General features: G+C 48.2%; 2 protein-coding genes across 2 annotated transcripts; both read right to left on the bottom strand.

Annotated features, from left to right (window-relative positions):
• Positions 1–5,139: 5,139 nt before the first annotated feature.
• Positions 5,140–8,169, bottom strand: rab38a (RAB38a, member RAS oncogene family). The gene is made up of 3 exons (XM_072672090.1): positions 7,953–8,169; positions 5,401–5,681; positions 5,140–5,298 (listed from the first exon to the last, which is right to left on the bottom strand). Exons 1-3 carry the CDS (start codon positions 8,167–8,169, stop codon positions 5,146–5,148), a joined length of 651 nt encoding a protein of 216 aa, XP_072528191.1. The 3' UTR covers positions 5,140–5,145.
• Positions 8,170–8,670: 501 nt separating this feature from the next.
• On the bottom strand, positions 8,671–15,138 carry ctsc (cathepsin C). The gene is made up of 7 exons (XM_072672089.1): positions 14,782–15,138; positions 13,809–13,954; positions 11,923–12,086; positions 11,608–11,760; positions 11,398–11,516; positions 10,130–10,261; positions 8,671–10,026 (listed from the first exon to the last, which is right to left on the bottom strand). Exons 1-7 carry the CDS (start codon positions 14,936–14,938, stop codon positions 9,527–9,529), a joined length of 1,371 nt encoding a protein of 456 aa, XP_072528190.1. The 5' UTR covers positions 14,939–15,138; the 3' UTR covers positions 8,671–9,526.
• Positions 15,139–15,254: the final 116 nt, after the last annotated feature.

The following is a 15,254-nucleotide window of genomic DNA, read 5'->3' as shown; positions in this document are numbered from 1 at the left end:
TTCTATCGCTTTAATAACACACTCCCTCTCGCGTTCTATCGCTTTAATAGTACACTCCCTCTCGCGTTCTACCGCTTTAATAGTACACTCCCTCTCGCGTTCTACCGCTTTAATAGTACACTCCCTCTCTCGTTCTATCGCTTTAATAACCCGTTTACTCTCGCGTTCTACCGCTTTAATAGTACACTCCCTCTCGCGTTCTATTGCTTTAATAGTACACTCCCTCTCGCGTTCTATCGCTTTAATAACCCGTTTACTCTTGCGTTCTATCGCTTTAATAACTCACTCCCTCTCGCGTTCTATTGCTTTAATAACTCGCTCCCTCTCTCGTTCTATCGCTTTAATAACCTGTTTACTCTCGCGTTCTATCGCTTTAATAACCCGTTTACTCTCGCGTTCTATCGCTTTAATAACACACTCCCTCTCGCGTTCTATTGCTTTAATAGTACACTCCCTCTCGCGTTCTATTGCTTTAATAACACACTCCCTCGCGTTCTATTGCTTTAATAGTACACTCCCTCTCGCGTTCTATCGCTTTAATAACCCGTTTACTCTCGCGTTCTATCGCTTTAATAACTCACTCCCTCTCGCGTTCTATTGCTTTAATAACTCGCTCCCTCTCTCGTTCTATCGCTTTAATAACCTGTTTACTCTCGCGTTCTATCGCTTTAATAACCCGTTTACTCTCGCGTTCTATCGCTTTAATAACACACTCCCTCTCGCGTTCTATTGCTTTAATAGTACACTCCCTCTCGCGTTCTATTGCTTTAATAACACACTCCCTCTCGCGTTCTATTGCTTTAATAGTACACTCCCTCTCGCGTTCTATCGCTTTAATAACCCGTTTACTCTCGCGTTCTATCGCTTTAATAACTCACTCCCTCTCGCGTTCTATTGCTTTAATAACTCGCTCCCTCTCTCGTTCTATCGCTTTAATAACCTGTTTACTCTCGCGTTCTATCGCTTTAATAACCCGTTTACTCTCGCGTTCTATCGCTTTAATAACACACTCCCTCTCGCGTTCTATTGCTTTAATAACTCGCTCCCTCTCTCGTTCTATCGCTTTAATAACCCGTTTACTCTCGCGTTCTATCGCTTTAATAACTCACTCCCTCTCGCGTTCTACAGCTTTAATAACACTCCCTCTCGCGTTCTATCGCTTTAATAACACACTCCCTCTCACGTTCTATCGCTTTAATAACCTGTTTACTCTCGCGTTCTATTGCTTTAATAACCTGTTTACTCTCGCGTTCTATCGCTTTAATAACCCGTTTACTCTCGCGTTCTATCGCTTTAATAACCCGTTTACTCTCGCGTTCTATCGCTTTAATAACTCACTCCCTCTCTCGTTCTATCGCTATAATAACTCGCTCCCTCTCTCGTTCTATCGCTTTAATAACCCGTTTACTCTCGCGTTCTATCGCTTTAATAACTCACTCCCTCTCGCGTTCTATTGCTTTAATAACTCGCTCCCTCTCTCGTTCTATCGCTTTAATAACCCGTTTACTCTTGCGTTCTATCGCTTTAATAACTCACTCCCTCTCGCGTTCTACAGCTTTAATAACACACTCCCTCTCGCGTTCTATCGCTTTAATAACACACTCCCTCTCGCGTTCTATCGCTTTAATAGTACACTCCCTCTCGCGTTCTACCGCTTTAATAGTACACTCCCTCTCGCGTTCTACCGCTTTAATAGTACACTCCCTCTCTCGTTCTATCGCTTTAATAACCCGTTTACTCTCGCGTTCTACCGCTTTAATAGTACACTCCTTCTCGCGTTCTACCGCTTTAATAACACACTCCCTCTCGCGTTCTATTGCTTTAATAGTACACTCCCTCTCGCGTTCTATTGCTTTAATAACACACTCCCTCTCGCGTTCTATCGCTTTAATAGTACACTCCCTCTCGCGTTCTACCGCTTTAATAACACACTCCCTCTCGCGTTCTACCGCTTTAATAGTACACTCCCTCTCGCGTTCTACCGCTTTAATAGTACACTCCCTCTCGCGTTCTACCGCTTTAATAACACACTCCCTCTCGCGTTCTACCGCTTTAATAACCCGTTTACTCTCGCGTTCTATTGCTTTAATAACTCGCTCCCTCTCTCATTCTATCGCTTTAATAACCCGTTTACTCTCGCGTTCTATCGCTTTAATAACCCACTCCCTCTCGCGTTCTACAGCTTTAATAACACACTCCCTCTCGCGTTCTATCGCTTTAATAACACTCCCTCTCGCGTTCTATTGCTTTAATAGTACACTCCCTCTCGCGTTCTACCGCTTTAATAGTACACTCCCTCTCGCGTTCTACCGCTTTAATAGTACACTCCCTCTCTCGTTCTATCGCTTTAATAACCCGTTTACTCTCGCGTTCTACCGCTTTAATAGTACACTCCTTCTCGCGTTCTACCGCTTTAATAACACACTCCCTCTCGCGTTCTATTGCTTTAATAGTACACTCCCTCTCGCGTTCTATTGCTTTAATAACACACTCCCTCTCGCGTTCTATCGCTTTAATAGTACACTCCCTCTCGCGTTCTACCGCTTTAATAGTACACTCCCTCTCGCGTTCTACCGCTTTAATAACACACTCCCTCTCGCGTTCTACCGCTTTAATAACCTGTTTACTCTCGCGTTCTATTGCTTTAATAACTCGCTCCCTCTCTCATTCTATCGCTTTAATAACCCGTTTACTCTCGCGTTCTATCGCTTTAATAACCCACTCCCTCTCGCGTTCTACAGCTTTAATAACACACTCCCTCTCGCGTTCTACAGCTTTAATAACACACTCCCTCTCGCGTTCTATCGCTTTAATAACACTCCCTCTCGCGTTCTATTGCTTTAATAGTACACTCCCTCTCGCGTTCTATCGCTTTAATAGTACACTCCCTCTCGCGTTCTACCGCTTTAATAACACACTCCCTCTCGCGTTCTACCGCTTTAATAGTACACTCCCTCTCGCGTTCTACCGCTTTAATAACACACTCCCTCTCGCGTTCTACCGCTTTAATAGTACACTCCCTCTCGCGTTCTATTGCTTTAATAGTACACTCCCTCTCGCATTCTACCGCTTTAATAACACACTCCCTCTCGCGTTCTACCGCTTTAATAGTACACTCCCTCTCGCGTTCTATTGCTTTAATAGTACACTCCCTCTCGCGTTCTATTGCTTTAATAGTACACTCCCTCTCGCGTTCTACCGCTTTAATAACACACTCCCTCTCGCGTTCTACCGCTTTAATAACACACTCCCTCTCGCGTTCTATCGCTTTAATAGTACACTCCCTCTCGCGTTCTACCGCTTTAATAACACACTCCCTCTCGCGTTCTATCGCTTTAATAGTACACTCCCTCTCGCGTTCTACCGCTTTAATAGTACACTCCCTCTCGCGTTCTATCGCTTTAATAGTACACTCCCTCTCGCGTTCTACTGCTTTACTCAGCCCTGTTCCCTTTGACTTCTCTGACAGTATGGGACTGTGTGTCCACAGTGCCTCCCTCTCTGGAGGTTCTCTGTTACTGTACATTTGTAGAGAATTATTTTAGAACCTCCGTCAGAACGTTCTAGATAAAGAGAACCTTATCAATCACTAAACACACTTTAGTCACTGCAGTGGTTTAATGAGCTTAATGAAAATGAAAATCTGCATCTTCCCCATAAAGGCCTGGGCCGGCCCTGAACAGACGCCTGTGTCCAACGTCACACTAGGACTGATGTGGGGAGGAAGTGCTGCTGATGGCGAGCAGCATGAGAGAGGTTAACGACCCTCCATCAAGCAGACGGCAGCGCCTCAGTCCTGATTCACACAGTATTTAGTAGAGTACGGAACCCGCGCTGTATCTGACTGTAAATAAACTTTATACATTTTTAATAAATCACGTCAAACCTTTGATCTTTGAACCCTTTAAAAACAGTGGCTTTCATACGTGATGAATAACCTTATAGTGAACATCCCATGATATGACGTCATCTTTAAGGTACAAACAGTTATTAAAAATAAATACAACAATCAACTATTATGAAATATTATGAAACAAAAACATGGGAACGTTTCAGGCTAGCAGATTCTCCCTCTCTGCTCCAAAATCATGTTCCGAACATTAACATCAAATTTCTTCAGACCAGCAGTGATGGAGGCAAAGTGACAGAAACTGAATCTGAAGATTTATTATTGATAATAACAATGAATTATTAATATATTAGTGTTTACAGTTGAATCCCAGCAGTGTGTACACTTCATTTACACTGTTTAACAACCAATTCACCATTACACACACACACAAACACACACAAAACAACAACAACGATGAAAATGATGATAATAATAATAATGATAATGATAATGATATAGTAAATAAAAGAAGTGATTAAGCTGACGATGCTCTTTATTAAAACTTTATAGCATCAGGCTCAGTTTTACAGCTCCGGTTTGCGGCCGCTGCATCATGACTGGACGAGGTCTGTGGTCATGTGGTCATATGTTTAATAAATGTTTACGTTGCTGTTTGATGTAGGAATAGTACATTTGTAATGATGTAGAGAAGAGGTGAAATGGCCTGGGGTCTCGCGGCCTGGTTCCCGCAGCAACCCGTATTCCCATTACTAGCAGAGTCTGGAGGTGATGAGCTGCTCTCCAGCATCAGCACCGCCTCGTTCTTCCGAAGTCGACGTCACATTTCTCAGCTCTGACTGGGGTTTTCTATAGTGAGCGAACTGTAAACCCGCTCACTACAGCACACAGCCCAGCGGCCCGCTGGAGAGTTCGGGTGGATACCCATTAGAACCTGGTGAACAGACCTTCACATTTCCGGTGTGTAAACCTTGCAATAACAGCTTTCCTGAAGCGGTCAGTCTGGTCAGACTTCTGTCTGTTCCCTCTGCAGCACGCGCCCTGTAGTGTACCATTTAAAGAGTGAAGCGCTCGCTAGTTAGCATCATGGTTGTTGAGAGGTAAAGTTGATCATGCTAATACAGAGAAAAGCAGAAAGACGCGTGGGGGGGGGGGGGGGGTTGATCAGCTGCTATTTTTTTGTACACAATGAGAGCATTAGTTAGCAGTGGTTTCAGACCTGAGAGACACAAAACAAAAACGTCACAGTGTGAATCAGGGGGCACTGAGGGGGCAGCAGGGGTGGTTAGGGGTCACTAGGACCTGAAGCAGCCAGGGCATGATGACCCTCGTCTTGAGTCCAATTTTGGTGAGACGATGCCTCGCACCTCCGTCTGGATCTGATCACTCTCATTCGCCAGGATGTGTTTCACCAGACAGTCGGCAGCTTCATCTATATTAATGTTCTCCTGGAGGGGGGGGGGGGGCAGAGGAGAGGGGTTACATTTAGATCGTTATTCATATTCACCCTAATGAGAAACTGTAGCTGTAGACAGAGCTCTGGAGTTCACCTTTGCAGAGGTTTCGAACCAGCCCAGAAAGCCATTCTCCCGGCAGAACCGATCCATCTGGATTCCGTTGTTGGTGAGAACGTCGCTGCCTTGGTCACACTTGTTAGCGAGGAGCACGGTGGCTACCTGCTTCCCGCTGGAAAGACTGAGCTTAGCATCCAGATCCTCCTTCCACTTTGTCACGGCCTCGAAGGTGGACGGACGAGTCACGTCAAAGACAATGAAGGCACCAATGGCCTCCCGGTAATAAACACGGGTCATGTTCCCGAAGCGCTCCTGACCTGCAGAGGAAAACAAAAGAGCCATCAGGACCTCCTGAAGGTCAGCTCAATCACCAGCTACTGAACGTAACCACCAGTCTCCACCTCAACCCGGAGCTGCGGGCCATCTGCGGTTTTACAATGCGATGGCCGCTGCTGTAATAACCTCAATAAAGTGAACTGGAGGACACTGGCCGTGAGGAACTGGCCAGGAAGAGAAGAGGTCAGAACAGCAGAGGGGTTCTACTACGGGGTCAATAAGTGCGAGGCTGCAGGCGTCTTCAGGAGGGCTGTTCTGGGCTGAACGCGGAGCGGTGTTGAGATGATTGGTTTACCAGCCCGTCAGGTGCTGAGAGCCGTCCACTTCCACAGGACTGAACCCAGAAGCTCAGCTGTGATTAGCAATAACAATCAGGTCCACTGTGTTTAAACGGAGCAGCTTTCACTCAACGTTCATGTCCACTGTGGTGGTCTTTCTCCTAAGTGGAGGATGGACGCCTGCCCAGCGATTAGGCTAATAGCCTCATGATATTAATAACAGAGTAATGAAACTGCGCCCTGATTAAAACTGGGAAGAATGTTTAAGCAGCTTTTCCTGAGCTCCCGGGTGTAGGACATTTCCTGGGACATGTCCATGTCTCCGTACACGTCCTGACCGCTTTTCAGAGGTCTTTCTCTTCTGTCTTCCAAAAGCAACGACAAGATCATACAGTCTTCTTCACGTCTGTAGATCTGACTTCTGCTCTGGCAAACACTCAGCCATTACTGGACCACCTACACGTCTGTCAGCGAATCACGTTCCCAAACTGTGTCACATGTATTATCAGCTGCCCAACATTCCTATCAGTACTGAACCACTGAGCCTGCGGAACCGCGGACCCCACTGAGCCTGAGGTACTAGACCCACTTCAGGAATCCGAGCCCAGTCTTACAGATGAATGTGGGATTAGATATGATACTCTTCAGATTATTTTGTGTGTGTGTGTGTGTGTTGCCCAGGCACCTACAATTCAAAGAAAGACTGAAAGAATTCTCACATGTTCTCAATTCTCAATTCTCACCCAGGCTGTGTTCCAACCTGCAAAGAAATAACCACTCTAACTACTGCACAAGCACTCTGGTGAGTACACAAGTCATTAGGTGACACAGAGATGCAGAGACGCAGTGACAGTGATGCAGAGACAGAATGGCGCAGAGACACAGTGACGCAGAGACGCAGAGACACAGAGACGCAGTGACAGTGACGCAGAGACAGAGTGACGCAGAGACGCAGTGACGCAGAGACGCAGTGACGCAGTGACGCAGAGACACAGTGACGCAGAGACAGAATGGCGCAGAGACACAGAGACGCAGTGACACAGAGACGCAGTGACGCAGTGACACAGAGACGCAGTGACACAGAGACGCAGAGACACAGAGACACAGAGACGCAGTGACGCAGTGACAGAATGACACAGAGACACAGTGACGCAGAGACGCAGTGACGCAGAGACGCAGTGACAGAGAGACAGACACAGTGACAGAGAGACAGACACAGTGACGCAGACACGCAGAGACAGAATGACGCAGACACACAGTGATGCAGAGACAGAGACGCAGTGACACAAAGACGCAGTGACGCAGAGAGACACAGTGACGCAGAGACAGAGACACAGTGATACAGAGACAGAATGACGCAGACACACAGTGATGCAGAGACAGTGACAGAGACGATAGACAGACGCAGAGACACAGAGACAGACGCAGAGACGCAGTGACACAGAGACGCAGTGACACAGAGACGCAGTGACACAGAGACGCAGTGACACAGAGACACAGAGACCTGGATGTCTGATATTTCAGCCATATTAATATTAATATCAGATCAGAAGCAGTTTCAGAAAACAGAGCAGCAAAATAACGTCATCCCCAAAACAAACAAACAAACAAACAGTTCTAGGCTTGCAGAATTTCTGTGTTAACAGATGGTCAGTGACTGTCAGGCATTATTGGTGGTCAGTGGTGTTCAGTAACTAGCAGTGGTGGGCTGTGCTTATTGGTGATCAATGATGGTCAACAATAATTGTCAGTTATTGTCAGTGGTCAGTGATGTTCAGTGATTATTGGTTGGTAGTGATTAAAGTAATTATAATGATATGATCGGTAATTAGCAGTGGTCAGTGATTATAGTGGTCAGTGATGGCTAGTGGTTATCAATAATTATTGATAAGTGATGGTCATCAACAGCTGGTGGTAAATTATTACTTGGTGGTCAGTAATTTTGGTGGTCAGTGAGTAATGGGCAGTGTTTACCTGCAATGTCCCACAGCTGAAGACGGACGGTTCCCTGCTCCAGGTTCAGCACTTTGAGGGCGAAGTCCACCCCGATGGTGGCTCTGTAGTTGGGGGAGAAGTTGTGGTGGACGTAGCGCTTGATGATGCTGCTCTTGCCGACCCCGAGGTCACCGATGACCAGGACTTTATACAGATGTTCTTTTTGCTGTGGCGCCGGCCGGGGTTGGTGCTGCATGACGCTGCTGGGCGCTGAAGTGTGAGCGGGAAGGAGAGAGAGGAAGTCTGTGGGACGCCCCGCGCTGGAGTGGGACTGGCGGAGGGGGGAGGGGGGCTAAAAACTTGTGACTAGAGAAACAGGCACAAGACCGAGGTCAAAAGGTCACATGGTTCTGACCACATTCAGCCCCACGGCCAATAAGATTTCAGTGTACAGAACAGACCAGACCGAGCACAGAGCCGCTCACAGTATTAACACTAATAACATTAATAACACTAACAACCATAATAACAGTAACACTAGCAACCATAATAACAGTAATAACACTAACAACCATAATAACAGTAATAACACTAACACCAACAACCATAATAACACTAATAACAGTAATAAGGTGGTTTTAATGTTGTGGCTGATCACTGGAAGCTGAAGGGCTAGCTCCGACATCAAGGACTTCAGTCCAGAGCAACAAAACCTCAGCCTGACCACACGCTTCCAAAAATGCTAAACACACAGAAATGACTTTAAAACCAGCTTTTATTGGATAATTGGGTAAAAAAAAAATAATAATAAAAAAATAAAAATAAAAAATAAAGACTGAAAGTTGAAATTCTGTCTAATAAAAAAAGAGGCAGATTAGCATGTGCTAGCAAACATTTACAGAAATCACAGTGAACCAAAAGAGTGAACATTTGTGCAATTTCTCTAAACAGAACCCAGAACCTGAGAACACCTCCCTTCCTACAGCTAGCGTAAACAGAGCAGGAGATCCAGGCTTTCCCAGTTTTCCCACCTCAGGACAGCTGTGACTGAACGCAGATCAGCTCAAATTTCCCTTTTTTCAGTCCTGAGAGTCGGACGCTACAGAAGCAGGAAAAACCCCAAACAACTATAGACGTTCTGCTGTAAATCAGAGACCACCCATATAAAACTGTTCCCCATTTTAGCTGACCCCCCCACCCCCCTTTAAAACTGAGGGCCTGGGCTGCCCCACCCAGACTAAACGCAGGCACAAAGCAGCAGAACCTGGCGCTGGCACGGCTGGGTTTAAAGCAAAGTGCAATCCTAGAGGTGGCAAATCCAGGTCCAGTAAGTATCAATCCGCCCAGGACCTGGTCAGGCAGCTGGACCTACATCCTGGGTGGGATTTTAGTTTCTGGAGCTGGATTTGCCTCCTCGGGACACGCACGGTGTCTGAAATTCGCTTCTTTAGTTTCACAGCCGGAATAAGAAGCTGGACATTTCAGCCTCGACCCTCGCGGAACTGTTCAGCAACCTCTACTAGACTTCAGACACGTGGGGTCTGTTATCTAGAACACAGAACCAAAGAGAAGCGAACCTCAGACACCAGCGTGCCACGAGTGGCGCAGACCCTCTACAGCTGAGCGACTGGCATAGCGGCGACGGCGATGCTCTCGATGGCGCACTCGTCCGTCCCACGGCGGATCCGGAAGTAGCCGTTCTCGCCCCACCCGGACCCCCAGCTGTTCTTAACGATCCAGTACTTCTCGCCGGTCTTCTGGCAGCGGCCGTAGCCCACCAGCAGCACGGCGTGATTGGTGAGCTCGAAGGGGTTGAGGACGTCCCGCAGGCCGGTGTGGTGGTAAATGCCCTCCTTGTAGTGCATGAAGTCGGGGTAGACCTCCAGAGCCACGCCCAGGGGGCCATCCCTCACCAGCTCCAGCATCATGGCCGTCTCGCTGCAGCCGCCGTAGAACCCGCCCACGTAGTGGTAGTCTGAGGCGTAGTGCCGGACGCAGCCAGCCGGTACGGTGCACGGGGAATCTTTAGCCGTGTACGGAAAACAGCTCTCCTCCACGATCCCGAAATCCTGCACGTACTTCCCAATCAGGTACGGAAACCCCCCATCACAACCTGCCGGGGGGGGGGGGTATACACATATGAACATACTGCAGAGTCATAGGGGTGTGTGTGTGTGTGTGTGTGTGTGTGTGTGTGTGTGTGTGTGTGTGTGTACCTTGCGAGTACTGGGAGCAGGAGACGACCTGTTGAGGGCTGAACACAGGTGTGTTTGTGTTGTTGGTTAAGACTCGAACTCGAGCCTCCAGCATCCCCATCGTCGCAAACGAGTAACAGCTTCCACATGATGCTACACACACACACACACACACACACACACACACACACACATTAATGCACATCTAATACATACTATAAATACATGATTATTATTTACTTTATTATTGATACATTCAACAGATCCTCCGCCCACTTTCCCAATTTATCTGCATAATTAAAAACTTAAGATGAACAGACCCAGTCGGGGAGGGGGGGGGGTTCGTGTGAAACGCTCGGCTCTAGATAACCTCCCCAGTCAGAGCTGTTCTACAGTGGAGGTTCTAGATAAGCTGCCCCAGTCAGAGCTGGAGTTCTACAGTGGAGGTTCTAGATAAGCTCCCCCAGTCAGAGCTGTGGTTCTACAGTGGAGGTTCTAGATAAGCTCCCCCCAGTCAGAGCTGTTCTACAGTGGAGGTTCTAGATAACCTCCCCAGTCAGAACTGGAGTTCTACAGTGGAGGTTCTAGATAAGCTCCTCCAGTCAGAGCTGTTCTACAGTGGAGGTTCTAGATAAGCTCCCCCAGTCAGAGCTGTGGTTCTACAGTGGAGGTGAAGGGAAGCAGACGTCTGAAGCTCTAATAAAAGCTCCTCACAGAAAGTTCTTCACCTAATGGTGATGAAGACGCTGCCTGATGCCTGAGACACGGTTCTACCAGAGTTCGGCTCTAGAACCTGCTTTTAGAACCAGATCATTAAATGGTGGAGGGTTACATGCTGCAGGGTGTAAAGCTCAGAAGACTCGTGTAGCTGCACTGGTGGGTTTGGATAGGAGATCAATTATGGGATATATCTGTGTTGTAGTCATGGCGACCGACGGCTGATTCCATTCACCTCCACTGTGTAGATTTGAAGTGGGTAGGTTTCTCTACAGTGGAGCACAAGGTCGTCTCTCAGACTGAATTATGGAGAGAATGTTGAAAGTGAGTGGAGCTTCCCCCTCAAGTCCCGCCCCCTCACTTCCTCTGCTCTCTAGAAGCTGACTGGAGACGTGCCAGAGGGTCTCTCAGCCCACCCACACAGCACCAACCGCCGGCAACCAGGCCAACCCGCCCCCTTAATCCACGGCCCTCACTGTCTCTCTCACACACACACACACACACACACACACACACACACACACACACACACACACACACACACACACACACACACACACACACACACACACCCTGGTTGCGCACAGGGCTGACGTAATCGACTCCGTTCACATCTCTCCAGTCCCAGCGCTCTGGCAGGCCGGCAGCCATCTTCAGCATCTCTATGGTAACAGGGGCGGGGCGGACACGCCTGCAGGACAGACAGGAAACAAAAGAGTGAATCGGCTGTGTGTATGCATGCATATCTGTGTGTGTGTGTGTGTGTGTGTGTGTGTGCCTACTGTGGGGTTTGGGAGGAGCGGCCCCCCGCTCTCAGGAGGAGCTGCTGGGTGGTGAGAGTCTGGTGGTCTCTGTACGCTGTAGCTCTCCACGACTTTTGAACGGAGTTGATCCTGCTCACAAAGTCCTCGTTCTCCTTATACATCTGCACATACCTAGACACACACACACACACACACACACACACACACACACACACACACACACACACACACACACACACACACACACACAAATGAAGAGCGCTCCAGCAGGGGAACCTTGTCTCAGCTGCTGAAGGAGGAGGGTCAGGGTCTGGGTTAAGGGACCAATCTTACGGGTTGTAGGAGAGGATGTGGGCGGGGCTGATGAAGGATTTGGGCGAAACTGGCTGCACCTTCTTCCCCGTAAAACACGCCCAGTTCCTCCCCAGAACATCGTGAACCCAACCAGGCAGCGTCTGATCACAGTAACTGGTGACCACTGAGCCCTGCTGAGAGTACTGAGAGAGAGAGAGAGAGAGAGAGACAAAGACACAGACACAGAGAGAGAGAGAGAGACAAAGACACAGACACAGAGAGAGAGAGAGAGAGACAAAGACACAGACACAGAGAGAGAGAGAGAGAGAGAGAGAGAGAGACACAGAGAGAGAGAGACAAAATATAAATACATGACAGAATTATTAAGTACTTGCAACAGAGGTCACAGACTGTAATACACTACAGGAAGCGTAGGGGGCGCTCTATAATGCTCTATAATGATCATATGATCCACACGCTCATTCTGACAGACTGTAATACACTACAGCTACGCTACACACTACGCTCATTCTGACAGACTGTATTACACTACAGGAAGCGTAGGGGGCGCTCTATAATGCTCTATAATGTTCATATGATCCACACGCTCATTCTGACAGACTGTAATACACTACAGGAAGCGTAGGGGGCGCTCTATAATGCTCTATAATCTTCATATGATCCACACCCTCATTCTGACAGACTGTAATACACTACAGGAAGCGTAGGGGCGCTCTATAATGCTCTATAATGATCATATGATCCACACGCTCATTCTGACAGACTGTACTACACTACAGGAAGTGTAGGGGGCGCTCTATAATGTTCATATGATCCACACGCTCATTCTGACAGACTGTAATGCACTACAGGAAGCGTAGGGGGCGCTCTATAATGCTCTATAATGATCATATGATCCACACACTCATTCTGACTGACTGTAATACACTACAGGAAGCGTAGGGGGCGCTCTATAATGATCATATGATCCACACGCTCATTCTGACAGACTGTAATACACTACAGGAAGCGTAGGGGGCGCTCTATAACGCTCTATAATGTTCATATGATCCACACGCTCATTCTGACAGACTGTAATACACTACAGGAAGCGTAGGGGGCGCTCTATAATGCTCTATAATCTTCATATGATCCACACCCTCATTCTGACAGACTGTAATACACTACAGGAAGCGTAGGGGGCGCTCTATAATGCTCTATAATCTTCATATGATCCACACCCTCATTCTGACAGACTGTAATACACTACAAGAAGCGTACAGGCAGTCAGATTGAGCGTGTGGATCATATGAACATTATAGAGCATTATAGAGCGCCCCCTACGCTTCCTGTAGTGTATTACAGTCTGTCAGAGTGATGAGCATTAGGAGAAGAGTGAGCACAGAGGAGGTGGTTTCTGAACTGACTCAGGGAGGAAGTGGTCTGCTCAGAATCTCTGAGGGCTACACAGCTGCATCATGGGGGTTTAGCTGTTCAGCTGTGGTAAGCAGGCGTCGTCCTGAGCACAGTGTGACGCTGCTGACAGCGTAACTCCAGAGTGAGAGAGCGTGCAGACGGCAGGAGGAAATCATGTGATCAGAGCTGTGCAGATCAGTGTGATTACGACACTCCTCAGCTAGTGAGCAGGACTGATGGAGACACCCCCCCACCCCCCCAAAAAAAAAACAACTGAACACCAGCCCTCCAGAACCAGACCTGAAGCCCCCCTGAAGTAAACCTGAGCCCCCAGTTTCCTGAGGGACGTTTATACGGATGTCTAGCAGGAAGTGAAGACTGAGTAAGACCTGAGCGTTTAAGACTGAGCCTGGTTAGTGAAGCAGACAGACAGCTGACCGTCAGAATCACCAGAGGGCAGCGGGAACCAGAAGCAAACAGGAACTCCCACAGCAGAGTGACCAGCTGACCTTGAAGAAGCCGAACCACTTGTAGTCGTTCAGAACCACCTCGAAGCCCTGGTTGTAGATGAGAGTGAAGAACCCGGTGTGGCCCAGGTCATCCACAGCAACCGAGAGCTTCTGCAGGGTCACTGTGATGGTCTTCACAGCAGGACCTACAGGACAGCAGGACAGAGACAAACAAACAAACAAACAAACAAACAAACATTCACATCACTTGAGTTAAATAAGACTTACATGACCATTTAGAGAATATGAGAACAATAAATACACAAATGATTTCCAGCTAGAAAACCTGGAGGCACTTTAATATGACAGGCCAAGAAGACGAGCATTATTAAATAAGGTCAAATATATCATGTATAAATGAAGTAAAGCTCATAATTAAAACAGTCTACTTTAAACTACAGACCCAAAGCTGAACGATTCACTTCGACTCTAAACGAAACAGATTTGATTCCTCCTGTTTTTTTACTTGTAGTTTTTAAGGGGAGACACTTCCGCGCAGTCAGCGCTCAACGAGCGGAACAACGACTACAACTCCCGAGATGCACCGCGCTCAGCAGACTAGCAGGCGACCCAGCCGCTGAAGAGGAAGCGTTCAGAGGACAGTGAAGGTTACGAGGTTTTTACAGCGAATAAAGCGGATCATTAGAGGCAGACCGAGCCCCGCTCCTCTGCCCGCTCCTCTCCCCGCTCCTCTCCCCGCAGTCACGGCCAGTCTGTGTCCGAAGGAGAGGCGCAGCGGCTCCCCTCCACCCCACCACCCCACCCGACCCTACCCGACCCCCGACCCCCCTGAGGCGGAGCTGGTGCTCCTCAGACCCTCCGCTCAGAGCCCAGCTTTAACACCGACCCCCCAAAACCATCCCCTACCCCTCTCTCACTCTCTCACACACACACACACACACACACACACACACACACACACACACACACACACACACACACACACACACACACTCCGTTAGCCCGAGCTCACCTGGTGCAGAGCAGTTCACGCGCTTGTCCTGTCCCACACTGGACACCTGGAAAACCCAGCTCCCCAGCAGCTCCTCGTAGGTGCAGTTAGCAGGTGTGTCCGCGCGCGAGACCCCGGCCCACAGCGCGAGCACAAGCGCAAGCACTGATACCTGCATTCTCCCTCTCTCTCTCTCTCTCTCTCTCTCTCTCTCTCTCTCTGTCACACACACACACACACACACACACACACACACACACACACACACACACACACACACACTCGCTGAGAAAGTGAGCTGAACTACAGACCACGCGCTCAAAACACCCTTACTCTGACTCTCTCCATCCGCCTGAACTTTCCGCTCTTATCATATGATCTGAGTCACGTGATGCGCGGGTCATGTGATCAGGCTACTCAGGAAGACAGAGCTGCTCTGATTTAGATCGATGGAGATTGATTAACCAGTGTCTGATTAACCAGTGTCTGATTAA

Source organism: Salminus brasiliensis, unplaced genomic scaffold (assembly GCF_030463535.1).
Source record: "Salminus brasiliensis unplaced genomic scaffold, fSalBra1.hap2 scaffold_49, whole genome shotgun sequence".
Lineage (NCBI taxonomy): Eukaryota > Metazoa > Chordata > Actinopteri > Characiformes > Bryconidae > Salminus > Salminus brasiliensis.
The sequence above is the reverse complement of the archived record's forward strand: the minus strand, read 5'-3'. Positions and strand labels throughout refer to the sequence as shown.